Genomic DNA, 14,143 nt, shown 5'->3' on the forward strand with positions numbered 1-14,143 from the left:
CGATTCCATGCTTGTCCTAGTTCCCTATAGAGGCCGGGTGTCCTTGGCCATAGCCAAGTCAGGGGCCTCGTTGCGCAATTATCTCTCCGTCTCTGGACTTCCTGTTCTGGCAAGAGCACCGTCATTCTGTTGTCCAGGTTAGTAACCTCAGAGACACATCTGCATCTCCTTTTTCTTCACTTCTGCTCCCACATACCCAACCAGTCTCCAAATCCTAGCAATCCTTTCCTTATAACCTCTCTGAAATCTTTTTTCCACTTCTAGCATAACTTCCATCTTCCAGCAGCATCATAACTGGTCTCTGATTCCTGACTCCCACCTGTAGTTCATCCTTAACACCAACACCAGATTCATCTCACTGAGGTACAGCTTTCTTTGGATAACTTTGTGGTTTTAAAATCTACATTGTCTTTGGCTTAGCATTCCAAGCTAGGTAGATATAAAGACCAAGGTTTCATAAGCAACCTGACCTCTGTTCAAATCTCAACTCTGCCCTTTCTTAGTTGTGGGGTTTGGGGGACAAGACCCTTAATCTCTCAGAAGCTCAGTTTCCTCATCTGTGAAATGGGAGTAATAATACCCATCTGGGAGGGCCGTTATAAGATTTAAACAGGATAATGTTGGCCAGTCCTTTGGCTGCTCATAGTAGGCACTCAATAAATGGCACCTTTTTTTAATCCACAGATATATTTATTATCTAATTGGTCAATTGAGTGTTACAAATAACAATGCAAAGAATACTTTAAAAATAAGAATTATATCAACTTATTCCATTTTATTGTAGAGAGTACTTTAAGTTTTAATTTTCAAAAATAGCATCTTTTCTTTTCCCACAAGCCAATGCCAACCTACCTGTCTTTACAACTTCATTCTCCCCACCTTTTGCTGGTCTCTAAACACAACTTCCTGGCCCCTGCATCTTTGGAGAAGCTGTTCCCTCTAGTTGCTTGCCTTCCATCTCTGTCTATGGAATCCCCTACGCACTGGCCAACTTCCTGAAGTGCTCCTTGATCAGTTTCGTCAAATGATGTCAGTGGTGAACCAAGGAGGGAAGTGAGATTATGTCGCCACTGACATTGTTTAGAACTGCCGTCTCGCAGGGATAGTAAAAAATCACATAGACTTTTAGTTTCATGCCACCATATCTGCTAAACACTCCCTTCTCCGAATTCTAAAACCTACATTGCATAATTTATAAGGTGTTTAATATACTGTTAAATAGAATTCAATATTGGTTATTATTATAGCTATTTCTGTTTAGGTTTTCTACACTTTATTAAATCATAAATTTTTTAGAGCAAGTTCATAGCATATACATCTTTGTCTCCTGTGTAATATCTCACAGCACACCCTCTATTAACAAATGTTCTGAATAAATGAAGAGGTTAATACCAACCCCATAAACCATGTTAACATGTGACAAAACCTGCATTCAGAGATCGAGGTGTTTTTTCTAACACTTTATGGAGTGAGTACTGACTGTGCTAGGTAATGTGCTAAGTGCTTTACATACATTATTCATTCATCATAAAAATATATCAAGATCCTACTCTGTTACAGGCAGTACGCTATGCCTTAAGAACACATTAGTGAACAAAATTATTTACTTAAATGATGCCTGGTGGTCAGAGAGGTTAACTAACTTGCCCTTCAGCTAGTAACTGAGGGAGCTTCAACTTGAAATTGGGTCTTACCCTAGAAGCCATTCTTAACCACTATGTTACAATATATTTCCTCTGGTTGAGCTACTGACAAGCCACCTGATAATGGTGCATGTCCAGTCTGACCACACTCCCTTACGCAATCAATGATGGAATACTCCTTGAGGGTACAGATTATGTTTTCATAAATTCTGAAGGTCTTATGTAATGTTAATACCAAACCCATACCAACTTCTGTTAGTTACTCAATAAATACTGGCCAACTGCCCTGATAACTGTACAATCCATTGGATTTCATTAGAACTCAGGAGCTAAAAAAAATTAATTCACCCATAAAAAATTTCATCACCAATAGAAACTTATTTCTCCCAAGAGCCAGAAGGATAGTAATGGCAATGAGAACACAAATCATAAAAAATAGATTACAAGGCATCCTATCTATTCACTGGCAAAAGTTTTCAGTTGTCCTGACAACTGGATGATATACTATTTATACAATCAGTTTGCTCTGAAATTGACAAAGAAAACTAAAGAAGAAATGGGAAATTCACCTAAGAAACAGTGTTAGTATGAGCAGTATCAATACGTATAAAAACTTGCCTTCCAACAGATTAAACCAGAATGCAATGCAGAAAGAACAAGACATAACAAATGGGAAATTCTTGAAATGAAATAAAACTAAGAAATGTTTAAATATAACTTCAGATAAATTATATATATGTGTGTGTGTGTATATATAGAGAGAGAGAGATAGATAGATAGATAGATAGCAAAACACATCAGCAGTGTTCTCAGGGCCAAGATCATTGAAAAGAAGCAGAAAGATGTGAACACAGAAAATTAGATCACAAATCTTTCTAGATGTGGGCAGTGGAAGAACAAAAAATAACCAACTCTAGAGCATAAAGCAATAATTTTCTGATGAGTTTGGGCAAAGGAAACAGCCAAATCATTAGAATAGGGACGGGGAGAGTGAGGAGCAATTTAGTCAACATTGGGAGCAACTGAGCTCAAAACAAAAGGTTTGTTTGTTTGCCTACGTGGTATGGCTGTGTTACGGGCTGGTTTCCCGATGGGGATTCCTGGAAGTAGCCAAAAGCATGCTGGGGCTCACATCATAAACTGCCTTGCGTATAGCCCATTTATATTTTTTTCAGGCAGCAAATCCAATGGTCCAACTGTAGCAGCCCGTCATTTTAGATCACAGTTGCTCAATCTCAGCACTGCTGACATTTGGGATCATAAAATTCTTGTGGTGGGGGCTGCCCTGGCATTGTAGCATGTTTAGCAGCATCGCTAGCCTCTACCCATTAGATGCCAGTAGCAACCCTTCCTCCCAGTTGTGACAACCAAAAATGTCTCCAGGTATTGCCCAATGTTCCCAAGGGGCAAAATTCCCTCCAGTTGAGAACCACTTAGCTTAGGTGATGAAGGATGATCATCCAGCCCAACCTCTTACCATACAGACGAGGAAACCAAACCAAACCCAAGCACATTGAATGCCTGGCTCCAATGGACACAGATGCTCAGTGCTGGATCCAACCCGGGAACTCCAGATCGCCGCTCAGCAGTCACTCCACCGCACACCAGTGTCAGGCATTCGCATCCCACCATCATGGTTCTCCCATACCCAATGCCTCCTATATTATTATGTATTATTCTTTTCAGTTGACTCATTTTTAACTTAATAAATTTATTTGAATTTATTTATAAGGGAAGGGAAGACAGATGTAAAGGTTAGGGAAGATCACGGTCTCAGAGGGGGCGAGAGACCTATGCTCAGTTATGCTGCGTCCTTGTCTATCGCACGCACACGTCGCACCTACCGTGTGCCATCCATCATTCTAAGTGCTTTAGATATGTGAAATCTTGTCTTAATAATGGCCTTATTGGGTAAGTACTATTATTATCCTCATATTGTAAAGGAGGATACTGCAGCACAGAGACTCGAGATCGCCTAAGTTGTAAGTGGCAGAACTGGGATTCCAGCCCAGGAAGTCTGGCTCTGTGAGTCCATGCTCTTAATCAGCGAGGGGAAAGATTGGAAATGCCTGATAAGGGAGAGATGGGTCTGGAGCCGAAAACTCTTAAGTAGTTAGAAAATAATGGATATGGATGAAAATGGCAGCCAGGCCTGAGGTGTTAAGCAAATGCCTTTGGGAGAAGGAAACTCCCACCTGGAAAAGTTGGGCAGAAATGGTGGTGGAAAGGGCCAGAAACGGAGGGAGAGGGAATCAAGAGGAGGGGCATGATGAGACTTTGACTGAGTCAGGTGTAGCAGGCACTGAGAGAAATAAGGAGCTTGGCAGGGTGAGGAAATGGGGAGGCTGGAGGCAGACACTGGGGCATAATAATGGTCTGGGGAAAAGGGAAAAACGAGTGTGGGGTGTGGGCTGCTGCAGTTCAGGTGAGACTGGGCGGGGGTCCCAGCAGGGTGAGCTGGGGTACCCTGATGGGTAGCAGAGAAAGCACACTCCCACGCCAGGCAGAACAAGGGGTCTGCCAAAGGCCAGCGCTGGTGAACACCAACCATTGAAATTCACGTTTTTCCCTCGAAAACCAAGTTGAGAATCACTAGAGCGATACACACCATATTTTGCAAAATGTTGAATCAATTCATCTCCAGAAAATATAAAAAGCTTTTGGGTAACATTTGACAAGATTGTATGTTCCCGGCACTAGTTCATAAATAAAATATACAACTTAAAAAATGCACACACGCTGGTAATCACTGAATGAAAATACCAGGCGTGGAACTGCCTCATCACATGTTTTGCCAGCTCCTCATGCTTCCTCAATGCTCGACTCTGCAAAAACAAATTTTCTGGAGAATGTTTTGTCTTTTACGCTTTCCAGGCTTTGCAGATCAAGTCATTCATAAAATGACTTGGAGAAATTCAATAAGTGTTGTCATATTTGGAAATAGGATTTCTTAGAAGGAACATTCCATGTGTTGCCCTTACTGACATAACAGCACTTATGTAGAAATCCATCCATAGTATGTTATGATTGGTCATGTCCAAGTTCAACCAGGATACCCAGGTACCAAAAGCAACACTAAATGCAAATACATTTAAAGGGATATATAAATGATAAAAATGTGAATTTGGGGCACAGTAGTTAAGAGTCAGTCAGGCCTAAAGCACCAGCATCACAATATCAAGTAATATATTTTTGGGGTTACATACCAGCATTATAGGGTTATTGTGAGAATTAAATGAGATGTCGTATAGAGAATTTAAGAAATGAAAAGCTACCTGTATTTTAGCTACTATCACTCTAGTATGAAACAGAATAAACTAAACAGTAAGCTACTTAGAAGCCTGAGGGTTTTTCATACCTTTGCTTTGTTGAGTTTTAAACCCCGGCACTAATTTTCAAGTCGGTAGGTACTTATTTATTCTTCTTATCTCAAGGCTGACCTAATGGTCTTCAATGGCTCTGGTTTACCAACTCCTGAAGGTCCCAAAAATGCCTGTCACGATGTCGATAAATGCTATTTTCATAATCATTACAATAATAGAAATTCTAATTGTATTAATAATAGTATAACTAATTTCATAATAGTAATGACCTAATACTATTTTCACTCTGCACTGTGCTGACATTTGCACCGGTGGTGCCAAAGCAACGGTGGGTAACACTACTGATTCATTAGCATGATGATGACGATGATGGACATGTTATTCTTCACTGTTGTGTGCTTACATAGGGGAAAAAAATAAAGCTAGCTTCACTTAAGACTGTGCCTGATGATAACAGTACTTTTACTAAATCCTTACCATTTCGTACACATCTTTTTATGATTCCATGAGAAGAACCCATAAAGCACTTTGGCTGCCAAGCTAACTATTGTACAATGGTTGTCTTGAGATACTAAAAACACTTGTACTACCATTTAAATTATGAGCTGACTAGTCATGGCTTTCATGGAATATCATTTTTGCTTAAGAATGACTGACACGCCCTGACCAGTGTGGCTCAGTGGGTGGGTGTCATCTGGCAAAGCAGAAGATTGCTGGTTTGATTCCCAGTCAGGGCACATGCCTGGGTTTTGGCCCAGGGCCCCCAGAAGGGGATGTGCGAGAAGCAACTGATTGATGTTTCTCTTTCACATCAATGTTTCTCTCCCTCTCTGTCTCCCTCCCATCCCACTTCTCTCTAAAAATAAAAAAATAAAAAGTAAAATTAAGAAAAAAGAGTGACTGACAAACTACAGTATTCAGATTTCAGTATTTGGCAGATATTTTATCAAAAATAAACGAAGCAAATCTGTCACTTCAAGGAAAACAATGACAATATTGCTGCCATTGACAAAATTGGAGCTTTTAAGTGGAAATAAAAATTTTGGAAAACTCGTATCTGCATCAGTGAGCTTGACAGTTTGCCAGTAAAGACTTTTCGAATGAGATCAGTGGTGACATAAATGGATGGGATTTTTTAAAATATAATGGCATGTGACAATATTTGGAAGATCTGCATAACTTAGTGAACTGATATTTTCAAAATGACTAATACGTATTGTTGCAGAATTTATCATGCATGGGTAAAATATCCATTCTAAGTGAAAGATAGATCAATGAGCCCTGGCTGGTGTAGCTCAATGGATTGAGCGCGGGTTGCGAACCAAAGGGTCACGGGTTCAATTCCCAATCTAGGGCACGTGCCTGGGTTGCGGACCAGGTCCCCAGTGGGGGCCACGTAAGAGGCAACCACACACTAATGTTTCCCTGTCTCTCTCCCTCCCTTCCTCTCTCTCTAAAAAAATAAATAAAATCTTTAAAAAAAGAAAAATCAATGGATTTCCTTGATATGATTTTAGATTCCACATTACAATTAACGTTTAAGAAACTATCATGTGTCGAGTTTTGGCATAATGTCAAAGAAAAATATTCACAACGATTTCAAAAGGCTATTAAAATATCCTTTTCCCAACCACATCTTTGTGAGGCCAGATTTTCTTTACATATTTCAATCAAAGCGTCACTACATGAATGGAAAAGAAGATATAAAAGTCCAGTTTTCTACTATTAAACCAAATAGTGAAGAGATTTATAAAAATGAAAAATAATGCCTCTTGTTCATTTTTTTTAAATTGGGAATATATAGTGATTTTTCATTAAAACACGTGATGTTAATATGTAATAGGCAGATAGGCAGTTTAGTATAAATATTTAAAAATGAAATAATATTTTATCAGTGAATTTTATTTATTTATTTATTTTTAGAGAGAGGGGAAGGGAGGGCGAAAGAGAGGGAGAGAAACATCGATATGCGAGAGAAATGTCCATCAGCTGCCTCTTGCATGCCCCCAACAAAGGACTGGGCTCAAAACCCAGGCATGTGCCCTCACTGGGAATCGAACCGGCAACCCTTTGGTTCACACAGGTGGGCACTCAATCCACTGAACCACACTGGCCAGGGGTTTATCAGTTCATTTTAATATGGTAAATATGGATATCTAAACCTATATAAACTAAAGGTCTTTTGGATTTTTTTAAATTTTATTTTAATTATTGTTCAAAAACAATTTTCTATCTTTTACTCCCATCCCGGCCCACCCACCCAGCCCTCCCCACCTCCCTCCCATTTCCACCCGCCCCTAGTTTTTGTCCATGTGTCCTTTATACTTGTTCCTGTTGAGATCTTAAATAATCTGTAAGAGTATATAGAGGTTCTGAGGCCAAAAAGCATAAGAACCACTATTCTAAGTAGTTCTTCAAACTTGGCTGCTCTCCTTTGTTCATTCACAGGAAGACAGTGCTTAGGGGAAAAATTGATACAATAGAAAATGATCACTTCCCAGTCAGGTTAAGCAGTGGAACGTTAGGAGGAAGGATCTCTTCAGGAGCTATAGTTAGTTAGCACTGTGATAGTTCCTTCTCACAGTAATAGGTAAGTCTACTAGAGTAGGACCACCGAATTCAAGAAAAGCAGGCCAAAGACCTTTTTGGAAAGGATGGGCTGCAAGTCTGGATCAAGGAAAAATAAAAACTGAAACTCCATTTGGTTAGGAACTGTTTGCTCTTGATCTGTGTGTCTCTGTAAACAGATTAGGGAGAACCTGTCCTTTCCTGGTCAAAAAAGACAAAAGGACTCCCAGTTCTGCTCAAGGGAGCATTAAACAAGTGTTAGAACACTCCATTGCTGGAATGGTACCATGGTTGACTTCCAACATTCGGCTCTAAGATTGATGTGGGAACCCCTCTGTTGCCTTTCCAATTGACAAGTGAACAAACCCAGCCCTAACGTTTAGGGCCTTTCAGATTCTCATCTTCAGTTTGAGGGTAGAAAGTGATGTATATATCTAAAAATTGGCAGGCTCTGAACTTTTTTTGAACTGATGAGAGAGAGAGAGAGAGAGAGAGAGAGAGGGAGGGAGGGAGGGAGAGGGATTGGTCAATTAGTTGTTTCCCTTATTTATGCATTCATTGGTTGACCCTCTGACCAGGGGTTGAACCTCAGCATATGGGGAGGACACTCTCACCAACTGAACTATCCAGCCAGGGCTAGTAGGCTCTGACTTTAATAGAGAATAAAAGCCATGAGAAACCATTTGACCCATTTCGGCCTCTTGTCCTGAAATTTCCCTCTCACTGTGATGAAAAGAGTCTAGGTATGATCTGACTCAAAAAGGGCTTGTTGTCCAGGAGGAAAGGGAAGGGATAGGGACCAATTCCAGCTTTAGACAGGACAGTTTCTGAAACTAGGAGACAGAGCATCTGACCAATGAGGTCACAGCAATGGCCCAAGGAGGCTCTTCAGGCCTTCTGATCATTGCAGGATGTTTCCCTAGCACCACCTTCTGTATCCACGCAGGCCGCCTTGGTCACAAATTACCACTTATCTTCCTCCAGACTTCTCATAAGTGAAGAGAGTCAAGAATGACGATTTACCTGAACCCTGGAGTCAGCCTGCCTGCATCTGCTCCTGTTGTAACCACCTGGACAGATGACTCCATCTCTTGAGGCCTCAGTTTTCTCCTCTGTAAAATGGGAAGAGGGACGGTGCCCACTTCATCATGGTAATGGTTATAAAGCACTTAACACCAAACTTGGTGTGTACTGAATGCCAAATAAACAGAAATTCTTAGGGATATTCTTTACTCCATATTATCCTCTGTGAGCAGTGTTTTTGGTTATTTCTCAACATAACTCCTTTCTTCCGAGGTTCTGGTCCCTTATATCCCTGAGTCATCATCATTAAGATGCTGGGTTTCTGAAACATCATCCCTTTTCACTGCTCTCTAGGGCTCCCTCTCCCGACTGCTCAGCTCCCTTGGGGGCCCAGGCCCTAAATTGCGTGACTGCAAGTCTCCCTCGGGTCTGGGTCACCTGTCTTGGAGAAATGTCCCTAGTCCCCTTGGAGACTAACGGAGAGGCCGCGACAACACAGGACACCACCAAATTCCGAGACACGCCCCAGCCCCGAAGTGGGAGGGAGGCCAGGGAGGGGCCTCGACCAGAGGTGAGAGGGAGACTGGGGGCGGGGCCTCGCTCCCAACGGAGGAGGAGGCTGGGGCGAAGCGCTGTTCGAAGGTGAGAGCGAGGCAACTCCCCCAAGTGAGCGTGCTGGGGGCGGGGCCACGCCCTGAGGTGGTCCAGAGGCCCGGGGCGTGGTCGCTCCCGGGAGCCGTTGGGAGCCTTGAGGCTGCGCCAGCCGCCTCCGCTGGCAGCGCGCACAGTCGCCCCCGGCGTGTCAGGCAGCGCAGGGGTTAAGGCCACCGGCGCCACCTGGGCGCCGCTGAGGAGACCCGCGAGCTGGCGAATCCCGCGCGGGCGCGGTGAACAGGTGCCCGCGCGCGTAGGGCGCCGCCAAGGGGCGGGGACAGGGGGCGCGGCCGGAAGCCCGGGGCAGGGTGCGGCGGCCCGGTGAGCGGGAGGGAGGCAGGAAGGAGCTCGCCGGGCTGTGCGGCGCGCGATGTGGAGCCGCCGCTTCGGCGCCAGCAGCCGCCGCCGCCGCAGCTGCTGCTGGGGCTGCCGCCGAGCCGAGGGACATGGAGCCCGGCTGCAGAGAGCGGCCGCCGGCAGCAGCAGCGAGCGTCGAAGCAACAGCGGAGCGCAGCCCGCCCCGTGAAGCGCTGCCCGGCCGGCGGTGGCAGCGGCAGCAGCAGCAACAGGGCGGCTGATAACCCGGCGGCGGCGGCAGCGGCGACAGCGGCGGCGTCCATCCCCGAAACCTCACCTCCCGCTTTGAGGCCCCTCAGTCTTCCCTTTCTCAGCTTTCCCTTGCCACCCGCTCCTCAGCTGCGAGCAGCGAGCAGCTGAGCCAGGGGGCGGGGGAGGGGACGCGTGCCGCCGGCGTGGGGGAGGGGTGGGCCGGCGCGCGCCGCGCCCAGGGCTCGCGGGGACCCGGGGGGCGCGTGCCGCGGCGCGAGGCGAGGCGAAGCGCGGGGCGGTGCGGCGGGGCCCCTCCCCCCTGCAGCCTGGCGCGCGCCGGCCGGGCCGCACAGCTGCGGGCTCCGCGCGCGCGGGCCATGTCCGCCTTCTGCCTGGGCTTGGCCGGCCCCGCTTCAGCACCCGCCGAGCCGGACAGCGCCTGCTGCATGGAGCTGCCCACCGCGGCCGCGGACGCAGTCGGGAGTCCAGCTGCCACCGCCCTGGTCTCCTTCCCCGGGGGCCCCGGGGATCTGGAACTGGCGTTAGAGGAGGAGCTGGCGCTGCTGGCGGCCGGGGAACGGCCGTCCGACCCCGGGGAGCATCCTCCGGCTGAGCCCGGGCCTCCAGCCGAGGGAGCCGGACTGCAGTCACCGCCTGCCCAGGACCCCGAGCTGCTGTCGGTGATCCGGCAGAAGGAGAAAGATCTGGTGTTGGCGGCCCGGCTGGGCAAGGCGCTGCTCGAGAGGAACCAGGACATGAGCCGGCAGTACGAACAGATGCACAAGGAGCTGACAGACAAACTGGAGGTGAGGATGTCCCCCCTGGGATGGGTGGCAAGTAGGGGGAGCCCAGGCACCCGCTAGGCTCTGGGCAGCTTCGGGAATCACTCATCCACCCCACCTCATAGAAAACCACCTGGAAGGGTGGGGGTAGGACGGAGGGTTTGGGATTATAGGACCAGGACACCCACTGAATACATCTGACTTTCCCACCCTGTTTCCAACAAATGGGTCCAGGCACAGCTCCAGCCACTGTGGGCCATTCTATATATGTACTGTACACAGTATCTAAAATAGCGCTTACAGTATGACTAATTTATACAGCACTGAGGTGATGTCTGCACACAGAGAAATGAGAAAGGGGGAGCATTTGAAATATGCTTCAGGTTTTCAAAGAAGTAGTTAATCCCTAATCGGGGTATTAGCCTACAGCTTTCCAGTCTGGGCGTTAAGGCCTCCAGATGCCCTTGTCTTAACTTCCTGGCAGCTCAGAGTTGTGGGAAACAAGTGCCCTTAAAGGAGCTTTATATAGCCTCCACATTCTCGGGGATTAGGAAGTGGGGCTCCACTGCAGTCAGGCAAGCTGGGGCTCAGCGTATGACGGTTAGTAGTGGGTTTAATTTGGACCTCAGTGTTTGTGTGCCTTTAAACAGCCCTTTTCTGTGTTCTGGCTCTCACAGATTGGATGTGCAGTTGGACAAATAGGAGAACCATATTGCTTCCGCTATTGTTATAAATACCCCTCGAAGGAGCTGTAAGATTTCTGCCATTTCTTGCCCTCACCTAGAAAAGGGTCTTGAAAGTGGTGTAGAACACCGGCATTTCTCAAAGTTAGATTTTAAAAGGGGAGGCATCTGTGGCAGTGGAACTTATCTTTTTCTGCCTGTGCATTTACTATTGTTAACCACTTTGATTGAGACCAATTTTTTTTTTTTTTTTTTTTTGCTGTTGGTTGGGGGTTTTTTTAGTTACAAGAGAATAGTACAGTCCTGAATAAGGTCTGAAATGGACCCTAGTCTGGTTCCAGATCACTGCTGCCGGCTGAACAGTTAGGATGTAGATTCCGAAACTTTTCTATAACGAGATTTAAGCACGTCCATAGTGCGACAGCATATCAAAAGTAAATCAGGGAGAAAAAAGGAAACCAGTGAGTGCCCTGCAGTTCAGTTGGCCTGTTAACTAGGTCTGCCAGTCGATGAACTCCTGAGATACCTCTCTGAAATGCGGTTTGTGAAACCTATAGGGAGCCTGCCAAAAAGCAACCCAATGCATTGAATTGTTGAATTTTCACTTGAAGTAGAGGTCTACAAATAAAAGGGTGTCTTTTTTTTTAAGAGATTTGATTACATGGCTCTATATAGAAGTACTGCTGCAGAGATTTATACTTGATTTGGAATTCCTTCACTGAGGGACTTGATTGAAGAGACAGCAAACTTGAAAGGGCCATCATATCAGGCAGTGTGATCAGTGGTAGATTTCAGAGTAATCCTGAGTGTGTAGTTACACGCATCCTGGGTTCTGTGCGGAGCCTTTATACATTTCTTCAACAAAGGAAAAGAGATTTCAAAATTTGGTCACAGGAAAGGTTCTATTGTAAAAGAATAAATTGCTTTTGACTTTATAAAATAGTTCGAAGCTCTTGAACTTTTTTTTAAAATCTTCACTCCTCTGCAGGTCAGCATATGAACTCTAGTGTTGAAAGTTTATTTTAAATTTCTGGATGGTGGTTGCACAACAGTGTGGATGTACTTAACACTACTGAACTGTACACTTAAAAATTAAGATGGTAAATTTTGTATGACATATACTGTAGTCCCCCCTTATCTGAAGAGGAGATGCTCTAAGACCCCCAGTGGATGTCTGAACCCACAGATAGTACTGAATTCTGTATTTACTATGTTGTTTTCTATACATAAATACCTATGATAAATAAAGTTTAAATCATCAATTAGGCAGAGTAAGAGATTACAATAACCAGTAACAAAACAGAACAATTAAGTCGACAACTTCTACCTTTTTACTTATAGTAAACACTTCCCAGCTTCTCTGGCATATCCACATTGCCAGCATCACTACTCTTGAGCTTTGTGCCATTATTAAGGGAAATAAGGGTTACTTGCACCCAAGCATTGCAATACTGAGACAGTCAATCTGATAACCCAGAGGGCTACTAAGTGACTAACTGGCAGGGAGTGTATACGCTGGACAATGGGATGATTCACTTCCCAGGCAGGACAGAGTGGGAGGGTGAGAGAGTCATCATGCTACTCAGATCGGCGCAAAATTTAAAACTTGTCAATTGTTTATTTCTGGAATTTTCCGTTTAATATTTTTGGACCAAGGCTCACCGTGGGTGATTGAAACTGTGGAATGCAAAACTGCAGATAAGGGCAGAATGCTGTACTTTACCACGATTTAAAAAATAACAATTTTTAAAAGTTTATTTTTAAAAAGCCAAATGACAAGCATTATTGAAACTGAGTGATAAAGAGTTCAGCTATGCTATTTCTTCTAGGTATGTTTAAAAGTTACCATTAAGAATGTTTAGTTTTTTTTAAACTACACATACATTTAAAAATATAAAGATGTTGTCATTAGTTCCTTGTTAATTCTTTTAGTGTTAATATGAGAGTGACAAACCTAATTAACAGGGGCCTATTTCATTTGACACCTGCAGGTGAATTTTCCCCACTGTGTATTTTTTAAGCAGCCTAGATTTCAGAGTGTCTGCTTAGACAAAATACTTTCTACAGTTTAACACAGCCACTCTGCTATAATTTCAATTAAATTAAACATTTAGAGGTAGAGAACCAACTGCTTTTTTCTTACCTAAAAAGCATTTGGAATTTTCCACAAACTGCCACACAGTGGAGTCACGTTTTTTCATAGGCTGGTTTGAAAGAAAAACAGTGGGTTCTGAGAGAATGTTGGTTTGACCGTTAAATAATGAGACTGGTTTTGTTTTAGTCCCACGTGCTTCCTTACTACTTCAAAATTGGCACCTTTCTAACTTCAGGGCCACTTTCAAGATCGTTTCTACCTACTCAGTAGTTCACATTGAATACCTCTCCAGTTGTGTGTACCAACTCCAAGCTTTTGTTTTGTCATTTAAAACAAAGTATTTGATCTTTCGCTGCTCTCTTATTGATGGCACACTCTTTAAAGTTTTTAGTGGTTTAAAGGTTAACAGACATTTTTTAGCTGTACTGTATCTCTTAGGGTTAAAATTAAGATTCAGTTTAACTTGAAAGAGTAAGGTTTTGGTCTTTTTTTTTCCATCCTTAAATTATCTACCCTGCATTTTATATACTCAGTGAGTCAGATTTTCATATGCTTAAAGTTCTAAAGGCATTTTAAAAATGTATTTCTTTGCATCTACTTTAGCCCATTTGCTTTTAAAACTTGGAGCCAACTAGATCGTCAGGGTTTCCCCCCACCAGAATATGAACTATGATAGTCACTTGCATTTATATACTTTTTTCTTCAGAGATTAAATGTTTAGTTTTTTAATAGGATCCCCCTTTTTTCATTCCAGGATCCCCCCTTTGTTTCATTCCAGTTGAGAGTAAGTTATCTCTTAATGCAGAGGTGGTTTTTCCCCTCA

General features: G+C 44.1%; 1 protein-coding gene across 6 annotated transcripts in view; it reads left to right on the plus strand.

Moving 5' to 3' along the window:
• The first annotated feature begins 9,513 nt into the window (after positions 1-9,513).
• The window catches only part of BICDL1 (BICD family like cargo adaptor 1), a 78,948-nt gene continuing 74,318 nt past the window's right edge, over positions 9,514-14,143 (plus strand). For 2 of the 6 annotated variants that reach the window (XM_036014151.1, XM_036014154.1), the window contains exon 1: positions 9,516-10,566. In XM_036014151.1, the coding sequence (XP_035870044.1) occupies positions 10,138-10,566 (429 nt within the window). In that variant the 5' untranslated portion in view covers positions 9,516-10,137. Of the gene's footprint in view, positions 10,567-14,143 lie in introns of all 6 variants that reach the window. The other 4 variants (XM_028528833.2, XM_028528835.2, XM_036014152.1 and 1 more) reach the window with 3 other exon arrangements.

This window comes from Phyllostomus discolor, chromosome 13 (genome assembly GCF_004126475.2).
Source record: "Phyllostomus discolor isolate MPI-MPIP mPhyDis1 chromosome 13, mPhyDis1.pri.v3, whole genome shotgun sequence".
NCBI classification, from domain to species: domain Eukaryota; kingdom Metazoa; phylum Chordata; class Mammalia; order Chiroptera; family Phyllostomidae; genus Phyllostomus; species Phyllostomus discolor.